The sequence below is a fragment of the Solanum stenotomum genome, chromosome 2, assembly GCF_019186545.1.
Source record: "Solanum stenotomum isolate F172 chromosome 2, ASM1918654v1, whole genome shotgun sequence".
Taxonomy (NCBI): Eukaryota; Viridiplantae; Streptophyta; class Magnoliopsida; order Solanales; family Solanaceae; genus Solanum; species Solanum stenotomum.
The window spans coordinates 71,211,818-71,226,622 of record NC_064283.1 but is presented as its reverse complement, the minus strand read 5'-3'; the positions used below and the strand labels follow the sequence as shown (position 1 = coordinate 71,226,622).

Genomic DNA, 14,805 nt, shown 5'->3' with positions numbered 1-14,805 from the left:
TTAGTCCTCTACTGTCTACACTCCCCCACCCACCCCTTCACTTCCTCGTTCTTCCATTTTCTTTTTGTATTTGGATATTTTGCACCATTTTAAATTTTAATTTCTTTCAATTTATGACAATCTCAAGGGAGAAAAGATGAGGGAAATAATGATGACATCCATATATAAATAATTCATCAATAATGCTGAGGGAAATAATGATAACATCCTTATATAAATAATTCGTTACTGCCCCACCCCCACCCCACCATGACAATAATACAAATTAAAAGAATATGAACATTTGAATAATTGATAAAAAATATCATATTATTAAAAACAATAATTTGTTTTAGTTGGAAATCAGTCGGGTGAGTATGGATTTAGCTACCCCATTTATAAGTTGGGTTACAATAAATTAGGGGTTGATTTTAAAAAAAGGTCAATAAGAAGATATCATGAAATTAATTATTTTTTAAATATTATTTTCAATTGTATCCGGTCAAAATATGAATAATTTGTGATTTTTACTATTTTAAAAATAAATTCTAAATATATGATTTTTATTATTTATTTGAGAAAAGTTTAAATTTTGACCAATCACATTAGGAAACATAATAAATAAATATTTAATAATTTTACTTTAAGGGAGCTGTTACAAAATAAAGGCAAGTATTGAGCCAAAAGATTGACGTCAGGGATATTTTAGGACCGAAAGGTGGATGAAGTATAGTTTTGTACCAATTCAAATACTTGAAAGGCATTTTAGTCCCTTCTCCGTTAAATAAAAAAATGAAATATATATTATTAAATCTATAGTTCTAAATGTGAGTTTCATTAAATAGCTTTTTCCCATTTAACTTAATAATTAAAGCTTAATAAATATTTGAGGAAGACAATTCTCATTTTTGACAAATTTAGAATATCAAAACTGCCCAAATAATGCTTAAGAGACTCTTTTAAACTACTATATATATATAAATAAAAAAAAACAAGATACTTATTTTTTTAATCATTCTTTCAGTAATGGCTAACAACCAAACCTAATATATATATATAATAATTTTGGTGTAGCTAATTGAAATCTATATAAGGACTACCATTTCTTCAAACCTTTTTGTTTAACCAAAAATAAAATAAAATATGGGTCTAAAGGGCAAGTTGATTTCTTCGGTGGAAGTGAAGTGTGGAGGACATTTGTTTCACGATATTTTGCATGCCAAAACTCATCATATATCCAACATAAGCCCTAGCAAGGTCAAAAGTTTTGAGATTCATGAAGGTGAAACTGTAGATGTTGGTTCAATTGTTCAATGGACATATAACGACGGTAACATATACACATTTCCCCTCTCTCTACATATGAATCAATTTTTTACATTTAGGTGTGTCTTATATTGTGAAAGTCCATTTCCAATTGGATATTTTTAGTAAAAATGTGTTTTGATGGTCATGTTACTTGCTCCAAAAGCTTATGTACTTTATAAGTTTCAACGGGTATCTTCTGTCTTTTATCTCTTATATTTTCAATTTTATTGATTGTAGATGGAAAAGATAAGACTTGCAAGCAAGTGATTGAAGCCGTCGATCATGAAACTAAAACAATCACTTGGAAAGTGATTGGTGGAGATCTGTTAGAGCTGTACGATTCCTTCACTATTATTTCATCATGTGATCATCTTTGGACTACATGGACACTTTTGTACGAGAAGAAAACTGAAGACACACCAGAACCTCTCGTTTTCCTGGCTTATGTCTTTCATGTGACAAAAGAAATCGAGAATCACCTTCTTTAAGTAATAAAACATCTATGATATTCAATGGCTCATAGCCATATTTATACATATGCAAAGTGTATATATATATATATGTGTGTGTGTGTGTGTGTTTTTGTGTGTGATACTGGCTAGCTAGTTCTATCTAGCTAGCTATAGTGTGTGAAATAAATAACATTGTGTTTAAAGTATATATTTCTTGCTCCTTCTGTCCCAATTTATGTGACACTTTTCGTTTTTCGAGAGTCAAACAATTTAAGTTTGACTAGAAATTTACGCATGAAATCTTCATTTTTTTTGAAATGAAATTTATATATTTGTAAACTATGTAAAAAGTACTATAAGTCACAATAATTAATAATTCAAAATGTTTAAAAAATCTATGAAAAACTTACTGTCAAAGTTAGACTTGTTTGAATTTCGAAATCCGAAAAGTGACACATAAAATAGGATGGAGGGAGTATGTTCCTTTCCTTCTACGGATGTATTTTCAATGTTCAAAATATGAAAAAAATTCGATTGAATTAATTATTTTTGTGATTTTTCGAATTATTCGGTTAGTTTGCGATTTATATATATATTTTTTAAAGTTTGATTTTCAATTCAGTGATTGTTGCTAGGCTGCTTGCGTTGTTAACCCATATTTTTTCAGGTTTAAAAATGGATATAGCACTTAAGGGAGACTTGGAAATCCCCGTAAATTTTAAACCTTTAATTACACTTATAATAAGTGTAAAGAACTCAAATCCAATACAACTAGGTGTGTCAAATGGGCGGGTTGGATTGAAATTGGAGATATTAAAATGGGTTGAAATAAAAATCGAGTTGGGTCTTGACCCACCCAAGTTTGGTTTGGGCTCAAATGGGCTAAAAAATGGGTTGGGTCTCGACCCGCCCAATTTGATCCGATTAATCTCAATAATTTTAACATAGTGATAATTAACTTTTATAATCACAATGCTAATTTCAGCTCAAGATTTTTTTTTTTATAAAAAAGTAACAAATGGATAGATAAATCCTATAAGATGTTAAATAGATAATAATTCATACCTTTAATATAGGAACATATCTTAGTAAATAGTTTTAAAACGGGTTGAAATTGGAGATTGAATTGGGCTCAATTGAGAATTCTCTTAAAATGGGTTAGGCTTGAATGGGTTGAGACTGAACCCAATTCAAATTATCTTGAGCCCAACCCTTAAAATTTTGGACGGGTTAGACGGGTTACCTATGTTTGAGTTCATTTTTGACATCCCTAAATACAACACTGGGAATTAAATGTAATAACTAAAATGGTAGGACCCCAAACGAAAATATAGAAATATCGAAAGTAAGACTATGAATTGATAGATTGAAGAACGAAGATGAGAAAATACAAACACTTTGAAAGGGAAATGAGGAGAATCAGACTTTCACACAACAATAAGCATAACCTATATTTCTATCTTCTCTTCCTTTTAAATTAATTGATAATTGGGCCTAGATCACAAATCAACGTTTTTGGCCCAATAGTTGATTTCATGGCGTCAAAATTCATGTCGGGCTAAGGTTGATTCATAACAGTATTATGTTTGATAAGAATTTTGGACATATGTATCATTAGTCCATGGATTAGTTATACACCCTACATGGTATTATATGATGTATAACAATACTTTCCATTTGGTGGTACTAGTAATACGTAGGATTTAATACCGTGTGATTAATCTATATAAAGATAAAAATATCCCTCAAATCATTTTTGCATTGTTAATCTTTATAGCAAACGACCCCTAAGGAATATGCATTATCATCTGCGAAAAACATAGCATAAACATGATTTAGAGTTGACAACAATAATGTTTGCTCTCAAGATCTAGCGACATTATCTTTATGGACTTAAGTGTGAGATATTCACTAATTATCACAATTTACAATATGTGTTCACTTAGAAGGATTTGAATCTAAGACAGAGGAGATGAATGAAATTGCTCAAGGATTATGATGTGACCATTCAATATCATCTAGGAAAGGTCAATGTGGTGACAGACGCATTGAGCTGGAAAAAGGTTAGTATGGGCATCTTGGCTTTCTTAGGGGTGTCCAAGTGACCCTTGGCCAGAGAGATTCATGCTCTAGAGTCTAAGTTCATACAATTGGGCATCTCCAAGAAAGGTGGAGTGTTAGCTAATATTGAGATTAAGCCCACCTTTATAGAGAAAATTAAGACTAAGTAGGTTGAAGATGAAAACACGAATAAGCTAAGAAATAAGGTGATGTCTAAGGAGACATAAGATGCCACTTTCGATGAGGGTGATGATCTCAGGTATAGAGGAAAGATTTATGTTCCTCAGGTTGGTGACTTGATCCAGAGTATGTTGGCAGAGTCTCATGATTCATGATACTCTATTCATCCATGTATGACCAAGATGTACCGATATTTGAGACAACTTTATTGGTGATCCGAGATGAAGAAGGACATTGCAGAGTACCTTTTCAAATGTCAAAATTGTCAACATGTAAAGTATGAGCATCAAAAGCCTATAGATTACTTTAGAGGATGCCTATCCTTGAGTGGAAGTAGGAAACGATAGTCATGAATTTAGTGGTAGGACTACCTAAGACCTTGGTAATGTATGACTCAATTTGGGTCATTGTAGACAGGTTAACTAAATCAGTCCACTTTATTCCAGTCAGAGTGGATAACATCTCTCAACAATTGGTCAAGATTTATGTCAAAAAAATTTGCATGGGGTGCCTGTTTCTATCATTTCAGACTGTGACACTGAGTTAACTTCTAAGTTTTGGAGCAAGTTGCATGAAGTGTTGGACACTTAACTCACTTTAAGCACAACCTTCCACCCATAGACTTAAGATCAGTCAAAAAAAATAATTCAGGTATTGGAATCCATGTTGAGAGCATGTCTGATTGACTTTGGAGGCTATTTTTTTTTTTGGTAAACAAAGATACTTATATTAGATATTAATTAGCATTATTACATGGTAGCGGCATAGTTAAATGCCTGCTAGTATAGTTTTGGGAGGATACAATAACATTATAACTGCAATTAATAGACATGGGAATAGGTCGTTGAAGCCTAACAAAAAGACTTCCTCCTTTGTCTGCGTCTAATTTTTCTGAAACAAACACCGATGGAACTTCCAAACAAAAAAGCGAGTTAGCCTGATTAATCTTCGATCCCTCCCTTGCTAATGCGTATGCCACTCTATTAGCTTCCTTAAAAGTGTGTTGAATTGGAGGGTGGGGGGAGAGGGTTTCCCCAAATGTCTCAGCAGATCCCTGCAATCAAATAACATGTTTGTGTAAGATGGGTGATCATTTTCAATAAAAGTGATGAGCTCCTTGCAATCGATATTGACTTCCAAAGGTAGTAATCCTCTTGCTAAAGCTATCATGAGTCCCTGCGTGAGAGTTGTTAGTTCAACTTTAACATTATTCGACATATGGAGATTTCCCATATAGCCTACAATCCAGTCTCCATTGTGGTCTCTTATGACTCTCCCTGTGCTTCTGCCATGATTTCCTTTTGAAGAACCGTCGCTATTTAGTTTATAACCTTTTTCAAGGGGCTTCCACTTGATAAGGGTTGGTTTATTCTTCTTTTTGACACTTATGCCTCTTGTGAGGGTGTGGAATTCCATGGCATGATTAAATGTTTTTTTTATACATAAGTTGGTTTTTATGTTCTGATGGTAGTTTTCATTTCTCTTTAACCACAGACTCCATAAGAAAAAAGGAAATAGATCTTGCCAGGCAAGAATGTTTTGATTTGTATGTACCTGCAGCCTCCTTATTTTCTCTAGCCAATCTATTCTTTGGTCATTCCTAAATTGGTTAATGGATCGTAGTACTCTTAACATATATGACATGTCTGGTCAATGTTGACACCAATGTAATGTAAATATTTTCGGGTAGGTAATCTACCATGTTAGCAAAGCCATATGAAGAATTTTATTTTGTTTGGGCATTTGATAGACCAAATTCAATTATATTTTTTAGGGGCTTCCTTTTTATGCTTGTTCATTAGGAGCGTATATACTGAAGATGTTGTTAATATTCCATTGGAGTTTAGCTTTCATGTAGATGTGTCCTCTTTATTGTGCGTTATGTATATGTAGTGTAGTAGATTTATAATTTCTTGCAGGAGTTGAAATGATATATCCTATGTTTTCATGGCATTGTTTTCCTGGGCTACTTCTCCTATTTTCATGTCTAGTTCTGCTTCTCTTAGGGGTCCCTGAATTCGTTCCCTGATTGTCTTGCCGTTTGGCAGCCATGTATCAAACCAAAAAGATGTTAGTTTGCCATTTCCTAGAACCCACTCTATGCCTTCCTTGCAAATGTTCCAGCCTATGATGAGGTCTTTCAAATTTTGCTGTGATTCTTTGAAGTTTTAGTGTTTCTATTGAGTTTTCTATCGGTTGTGTATTTTTTAAAAAGGATTGAGGCCCGTAATAAGTTCAGATTTTTGAAAGCTCTCCAAGCTAGTTTTGATAGAAAGGTTTATTTTTTATATTTGATCTTTGTACTCCTAGTCCCCCATCGTGTTTCCTAGCTGTTACCACTTCCCATTTTTACTGAATGGAGCTTTCTCTTTTCATTAGTTGAACCCCATATAAAGTTTTGTTGTATTTGGTCCATTTTTTGTGATTGATTTTAGGAGTTTTGTTATTTGCATAATGTGGGTTGAGATGTTATTGAGGCATGCTTTCACCAGGGTGGTTCTTCCTGCTATATTTATGTGGTCTTCCATCCTGCTAGTTTGGATTGCATATTATCAATAATGAAGTGAAAATTATTATTTGTGACTCGGCTGTGGGATATTGGGATGCCTAGATAGTTTTCAAAGTGCTTTCCACTTTTTATCCTGAGTTTCTTCAAGATGGTGTCACTCAAAGTCTTTGGACAATTATTAGATAGCTTTGATTTTGATGTGTTTATTACTTGTCCAGAGGTTTGGCAGAACACTTTCATAACTTCTTGTATACATTCACAATTTATTACACTTGCCTTACTCATAAGTACTAAGTCATCTGCGAAGAATATATGCGAAATTTTTGGTCTTCTGTTTGAGATTTTTATTGGAATCCAATTTTTTAATTGCACCTCTTGGTCTATCTTCCTAGATAAGATTTCCATACAAATGATGAATATGTAAGGGTCTCCTTGTCGTATTCCCCTTGATTGCTTGAAGTATTCTGTTTTAGATCCATTAACAAGGATTGCCATTTGACTCGTTGAGACGTACGACATAATTAACTTGATGATATTACTGGAAATTGGAAATATTTGAGCGTTTCTTTTATAAAAGACCACTCAATCTTGTCGAAGGTCTTCTCTAAGTCAATTTTAAGGATTAGATTTGCCTTCTTGCCTTTCATCTTTTTAAAATGTGAAATTATTTCTTGTACGATGATGGAATTATCTGTTGTTTGTTTATTCTTTAAAAAGCTTGCTTGACACAACCTGATTATTTTGTCCATGATGAGTCGCATTCGTTGGGAGATTATCTTTGTTATTATTTTGTATGTGGTGTTGCAAAGGCTTATGGGTCTGAAGTCTTTTAAATTATTTGCGTTCTTTTTCTTTGGAATTAGTCATATAAGAGTGTCATTTATTCCTTCGAGAATGTGCCCTTGTATGAAGGAATTTTTACAAAGTAATACGACTGAGTTTCCTACTATGCTTCAGTATTTTTGGTAAAAGAAAGGATGGAGTCCGTTCGGCCCAGGAGCCTTGAGGGGTTGGAAGACACATATAACTTTATGGACTTCTTCCGTTGACAGTGTTACTCCGATGGTGGAGAGGTCTTTTGGGATATCTTGGTCCTCTAGGCTTGTCCTATTTCGTTTCGAGTGATACTGTGAGGTGTGAAACATGTTTTTAAAGTAATTGAAAGTGGTGTTTTTAATATCATTTGATTAAACAACCATTCCCCTTCGTCAGAGATCAGGGCAATGATCATGTTTTTCCTTCTTCTATTTAGAGTGGTTGTATGGAAGAACCTAATATTTGCATCTCATTCGTTTAACCAGAATTCCTCCTCGACACGTAGTAAATAGTTATATTCTTGAATAAGCTCATTTTCAAGTTGTGTAAGAAAAGAGTTGTGTGTGTAATTTAGGGACTTTTGGATTCCTTCTAGTCTTCTCATTTTTTTTATTTTTTTGAGAATATATTTCCAAAAGTAGTATGATTCCATTCTATTACTTTTTCCTAAAAAATAAGTGTAGAGTTGAGTATATTATTTTCTTCCCCCCATGAGTCACTGATTATCTTTTGTAGGTTCGGGTGTGTGGCCCACATTGTCTCGAATCTAAAGATTTTATCCCTTTTAACGTTTTCGAGTGGAAAAAGTGAAAGAAGGAGGGGACAATGATCAGAGTGGGTACGAGGTAAGTGTTGTACTGGGAGCCAGGAAAAATATGGATCCAATTATCATTTGCAAAAAATTCTAATCTTTCGTATATGAATTGTTATATATTTTTAAAACGTTTATTTAACCACGTGTAACGATTTCTCTTAAACCCCATGTCAATCAGTTCACAATAATTGACCGTATCCCAAAACTCCTTTGTATTATATTTATTAATAGTTCTGCCTCTTTTTTTTCCGTTATGCTTAGGAGCTCATTAAAGTCCCCCCCAGTAATCAGTTTCCTTTGTAGTTATCTTTTATAGTTTTCAGATTCTGCCATAATATATTTCGAGAGTGTCTATACGTACTAGCATATATATTTCTAAAAAGCCAAGAGTCTTTTGTTAAGCGTACCTTAACCATCACATGTATTTCCAAGTCAGTTATAGCTATATCATCTAGCTCCAGGAGTTCATCATCCCAGAGCATCACCATTCCTCTTGAGTTGCCAATAGCTGGTACTTGGATCATATTATTAAAAGGAAAATTGTTTAAGAGAGCTTGATGGTCCTGCATTTTTGTTTCGACAAAGGCAACCAGTGGGGGTTTATGCCAATCTACAAGGTCTCTAAAGTTTCTCCTAAACTCGTCCCCATTACACCCTTTACAATTACAGACTGTTATATTCATTGATCAGTTTAAGGTGGGTGTTATGTTCTCCATTACTTTCCTCTCTCTCTGTTATTAGAGTCGGGTTTATTATCACTACAAAGTTCCCAATTTTTGAGTTGGATGGAGCTCGTATATCTATTGAGCGTTTGGACAGATTTGGTGGACATGTGAGTTTGAGTTTTTTTTTCGAATCTCTCTTTAAATAGTACTATTTTTATATCCTTTAACACAACTATTTCTAATCGAGTTTCCCTCAGCATGACTATTGCCTCTTCTATTTCCCGCACATCTAGGATGTGGCATTACCTGAGAGGTTGATGTTGAGATGTTGGGAATTACTTGGGAAGGACTCTCCCTCACCTCGTTGTGCACCATTGTTGAGAAGATCGGGTCTGTCTCGACACTATTCCATGGGGTCGTTTCACTCTTTGGTATATGGTGGGGAAATAGAAAGGGAGGGAACATTATAGGCTCTATGTTCGTGAGGGAGTTGAGGGGATTGAAGAGAGGCATCTCTCATATGGGATAATGGTAGAAGGGAATTTATGGGAATGGAAAGCTTAGCGGAGGCTGGAGTACAGTTGACAACCACGAGTAGTTGTTGTACGTTTCCATTACCAGCCTCATTCCCTCTGGGACTAATGAACCAAGAACGTTGGATTCTGGACCAGGATTGCTACAAGCCTCTCCTCCACTATCGCACTGAAGGATAGAGCTTGACCTTGCAAACTCATTTTCAGCCAAGAGTGGGGAGATAGGTTTGGTTCTGGAGCATGGGTGGCGTAGAAAATGTGTTCCCCAAGTTCACTGGGAAGGTTTGAAATGGAATAGCAAGATGGGGTGGGTTCATGGTCGTTGGGTTTGCAGTGGGATTGTTCCTGGGATTTCGAGATGAGCGTCTTTGATTTGCTCTTCTCCTCTGGGATGAGACTGGAATTCTTGGCATTTTTGGAAAGTATTGGAAGATCTATGTAGATAGAGTGTATTGGTACATATATAGATTTGTTAGAGTTGGTACTAGGAATATTTTGAGTTAATTTGGAAGATGGAGTAAATGGTGTATTCGTTTTTAAAAGGGTACTTTCTTTATTTCCATTTTTAGCATAAATTAATGATGACGAAGTTGGAATTGTATGTTGTTGAGTGATATCTTCTACCAGAAGTTTGGAGTGAGAGGTAGTTGAGAGTGCCATCAAAGCACTCTGTGTGTTTAAGTGGTCTATAGTGATTATTGTAGTATTATTAGGGGTAATTTGAGGGTTATTGAGTCTATTTTTGAGTTCCAAGAGATGTGGAAGTAGATTAGTGGTATCTTTTTTAGGGGGCAACATAGGGTTTTTTGTAAGGGTACTGGAAACAGTAGCTGACTCTGCCTCCTCTGCAGATTTTGAGTTATTTAGGTTTTTTTCTGTTTTCGCACTGTTTGCTGATGGACCTGATGTCACTTGTTGTGACGTTGCCATTAATTTTTTTCGGCCCTTGCTGCAATGAAGTAGGTATAGCATTATTTTTTTCCGACGCTTAATCAAGCGCTTGGAGTTTGTCTTGATGAGTATTTTTAATATATGTGTTCCTTGGGAGGTTTCTCCAGAGCTTTTGGATGCTTTTTTATATTTAAAGACTTTGGATTCGAGATACTTACCTGATTCGGCATGGAATAAATTGACATGAATACCTTTTTCCGTTTTGGTTTCCACCGTTGCGCCGGCCAGTTCCTTTCTTTTATTTGGATTTGACTTTTTCTCTGAACGTGACTATTTGCCATGCTTCTTTCTGCTTTGCTGGTTGGACCCTGTCCTGTGCTCCTTTATCCTTCATTGGGTCCATATCCATTTGGTTTTTATTGGTTTCCTTCGTAGTTAGTTTGTGTGAGCAGAGATTCCCTGTGTGTCCAAGGACTCCACAATTTGGGCACAAAATATTGTATCCTTCATAGGCTAGTTGCTAATTGTGATGGCCAATACAGATGGATTTTTGACAGGAACTCCAATTGGAACCTCAACGCATATTCTGGCGTAGCGACCTCTCAAGGCCTCTAACGTGCATACATCCGTCTTAACAAGTTTGCCAAGTTTTTTTTGCCTATTCTAGCTAGAATTGAGTGATCATAGAATTCAGTTGGTAGCTCCGAAAGTCTAATCTATATTGCTGATTTGGTTTCCTTTGCTTAGAAGGCCACGAAATTTGGTGTCATCGCTTGATTTATAGGAAAAAACCGTTAATAAACCATGGCCCCTGTTGTAGTGTTTCTTGAAGGTTTTCCTCTTTATAAAATTTCACTATGTAGTAGTCGAATCCTAGATCTATAAGGATGATTTCTTCAGAGACTTTCTATAGAACGAATAATTTCTTTTGTAGATACAAGTGACTCATTTTTTCCCAAATACTTTAATGACAATGGAATATGGCCATTGTTTGTAGATCCTCTGTTTTTCTTTCTCTGTTAGGTGTATTCTGATGAGTCCACAAATTGGACTCATTTAGGACTTTATTTTAATTGAAATAGTGTCCTTGAATGCTTATTTTGCCTCAATATCTGATGAAAACTCTTAAGTTTAAGGTATTTGAAGTTTTACTGGAAACATGGACACTTAGGCGCAAAACAGAGCAAAAAGGACTGAAAAGAACGAAGAAATGAAGACCTGAGGATCGCCAAGTTTGTTTGGCGAATCACCGAAGGAACACACTTCACCCTATGTTCCAGTATGTGAAGTCCTAAAGTAAATGGATTAAAAGGCGATGAAAGGAGAAGTCGGCGTGTTGCCGAATAGTTCCGCGAAACAGTATTATATTGCCCAATGGTTCAGAACATGAAGACGCTGAATGCAAGCAGGAAACAACAATGAAACTGAAGAAGGGCGAGTCGCCGAGTCAGTCGGCGAACTCGACTAACGTCCCCGAACAATCCTCCGCAACAAAATCTGTGAAATCTATAAATACTAGTAGAGCTGTAGACTTAGTGTGCAGCAATTGTTATAATTTTCACTTGGTGTGGAACTAATATTATTATTTTTCACCTTAGAACATACTTTAGCTTATATTTTCTCTCAAGTTTGGAGAGGGTTTTGTGGAAACTTAAAGAAAGGAGTTCATCTTCCCAAGTTGGAAGTAGGTCTTCTCTATTCATCTTCCTTTGCTTAATTCCAGATTTAATTTCTTATACCCAGTTGATTTCATTATCATGTTAGGTGTAATTTCTTGTTTCTTGATGTGTGGCTAAAAACCCCCATTCTTGGGGTGTGATTTAGCAAATATGAGTTGATATTCTTGTTGGGTCTTGCTAGCTGATAGGGTAGATGCATTTTAATGGTGATTTTACCTAGTGGTTGTGTTTTAATCTTAAGGGTTTGTAGTTATAAATACAAAGCCACCCATGTATTTTCGGCTTGCTCGAGAGGGAGGTCGCGGGACCAAAACCACTAGACTGATGGCCTAAGGGGTGGGTCGACATGAGGTTCAGCCCGAGAGGGTGAGTCCTAGTCTCATATCCTAACACTCAACTCGAGAGAGTGAGTGCGGTAAGGCGTAGACTGGTCTTCATGCGACAGATGGGTGTCCGCGAGAAAACACATTTGAAACGGGGTAAGTTGCCCGAGAGGGAGCTTATTTCCATTTAAAGCTTAGCCTAGTCACTATTATTTTGCAAATTTTCTATCGAAAGCATGTACCCAACAATCTATCTCAACTTGTATTGAGGTCACATCCCAAGAACCTTTCCCCATACTTGATTTTCTTGTTTATTTACTTGTTACAAAACCCCCCTTTGATATTTGACACTTTTGTGTCACCCCTTTAATTTACAATGTCTTATATCGCAAATGTCTTTAACTACGACTAATATGAATGAAATTCTAATTGACTATTAATTCTCAAAACCGTTCCCTTGGGACACGACCCCATCCCTTGNAACCTTTCCCCATACTTGATTTTCTTGTTTATTTACTTGTTACAAAACCCCCCTTTGATATTTGACACTTTTGTGTCACCCCTTTAATTTACAATGTCTTATATCACAAATGTCTTTAACTACGACTAATATGAATGAAATTCTAATTGGCTATTAATTCTCAAAACCGTTCCCTTGGGACACGACCCCAACCCTTGGTTGGGTTACTATATTATCAACAATCGTAGACACTCATATCGTAGGATAGTGTCATTGGTCACGATAAACATCATATTCCTTCCTCGTCGTACATTCCTTTATATGTGGTGGTCGGGTTATCCATGCTTGTTTTTCCACTCCTTGGTGGTTCGTCGAATATCATATCCTTCTCAAAATTTGTCCTTGATATTGTTCGTTGATCGATTGTTTTTTAATATGAAGTTATGAGCATCTCCTTGAAGGATACTTCCTTGTCAATCTTTGCTTTAATGTTTCTATCTTTTGTTATTTCTTCGCTTTCGATTTCACTTTGTGTTGCTGCAACTTTGTCCAGTGGTATCTTGTGGCTCAGGATTTCTTGTTGCAAATGCATATCTTCTTAAATCATAGCTTGTAATAGAATAGTTATTTCAATAAAATATCTTTTCTAGTTCCAAAGGATGTCTGGCGAAATACATTGATAGCCTTTAAACTTACTCTGCTCACCATTTTGGGGGCTATTAAGATAAGTTATTTCTGTTATGTGAGTTCTCTTATCGAAATAGTTATCAATGCAATATTAATATGACACAATTTGAGGAACTGTATGAAAGGGAATGCAGATTGTTCATAGGGTGGTTTGAGGCTAGTGATGTGGAACCTTTGGGTGTTGATTTGGTTAGGAAAGCCTAGGAAAGGGTGATGGGAAATCAAGATAAGTTATTGACAGCCTATAGTAGGCAGTATGCGGACCACATGGTAAGAGACATAACCTTTCAGGTTGGGGAACACATATTGTTTAATGTGTCACCCATTCAAGGAGTGATGAGGTTTAGTAAGAGGGACAAGCTTAGCCCTCACTAAATTGGTCCATTTGAGATTCTTGACGATGTGGGGGCTAATGGATTACAGGTTAGCACTACCTCCCAACTTGACTGGAGTTCATTTGATATTTCATTTGTCTATGCTAAAGATCTACCATAGGGATAAAGATTATATCATCAAGTGAGATTCAATAGTGTTGGACAAGGACTTGCAGTATGAAGAGAAGCCGATTGTGATTCTTGATCGGTATGTCCGTAAGTTTGGATAAAAGAAATAAGATCAGTAAAGGTCACATGGAAACATCATCTACTTCAGAGACCGCGAGAGACGTGGGAGACAAGTACCCTCACTTGTTCGATGATTCATGTACTATACTTTTTTCTATTTTAACCTAGTTTTTCTTGTTTGATCACCTGGGGACGAGTGATGGGATAAATTGGTATTTTTTGTAACGACTTACTTTGATTGTTATGACTAGGTCAATGGTGAATGAAATTGGGCTAGAAAACTTTTCATTAGAGACCTAAACATTCTAGGCTAGACCAGTTCAGACAGAATTCGAGCGAGGCAAAGTCTAGGTCCATCCGAGAATGGATGAGGCAAAATGTCTAGGCTTGATATATAGCCAAGATATTAAGAAACCCGTAGGATATTACAAAATTAAATTTGGGTGAGTAAAATTCCTTGAATTAAATTTGGATGAGTAAAATTCCTTGAATCAAACTTGGCATGAAAGAGATATAAGGGAGAAAGGTATGTTGAAAATGGAGTTTTGAGGAACTTTTTAGTCTCTAAAGTTCGTGCAATCCGTTATAGCTAGCGGTAGGCCCCTATAATGGGAGTGTGCATGTGCTATGGCGGGGTGACAATCGCTATAGCGGGGCAAGTCAGGATTTTACGCAGAAAAAGTCTCAAAACATTTTATTTTATGCATTATTGTTTTTGAGTTTGAGAGGAGAAAATTAGGGCAATTTCTACCCAATTTTTCATCAAATTCATCGGTAAAGGTAAGTTCATTACTCCCCAATCTTGTAATTTGATTCTTAAGCCTTAGAATCTAGGGTATTACTCTTGAGGGAGGGTTTTGATTTGATTTAGTGGTGGGAAAAAGC

At 35.7% G+C, this 14,805-nt stretch overlaps 2 protein-coding genes across 4 annotated transcripts in view; both read left to right on the top strand.

The window, feature by feature from the left end:
• LOC125857233 (heavy metal-associated isoprenylated plant protein 20-like) overlaps nucleotides 1-14,805 on the top strand; it is a 287,045-nt gene that overhangs the window by 200,924 nt on the left and 71,316 nt on the right. The window lies entirely within an intron of this gene.
• LOC125857241 (kirola-like) overlaps nucleotides 1,069-14,805 on the top strand; it is a 20,477-nt gene continuing 6,740 nt past the window's right edge. Inside the window, exons 1-2 of one of the 2 annotated variants that reach the window (XM_049536942.1) lie at nucleotides 1,089-1,309; nucleotides 1,525-1,980. In XM_049536942.1, the coding sequence (XP_049392899.1) occupies nucleotides 1,123-1,309; nucleotides 1,525-1,775 (438 nt within the window). In that variant the 5' untranslated portion in view covers nucleotides 1,089-1,122 and the 3' untranslated portion in view covers nucleotides 1,776-1,980. Of the gene's footprint in view, nucleotides 1,310-1,524; nucleotides 1,981-14,805 lie in introns of those variants that run through there. The other variant, XM_049536940.1, reaches the window with a different exon arrangement.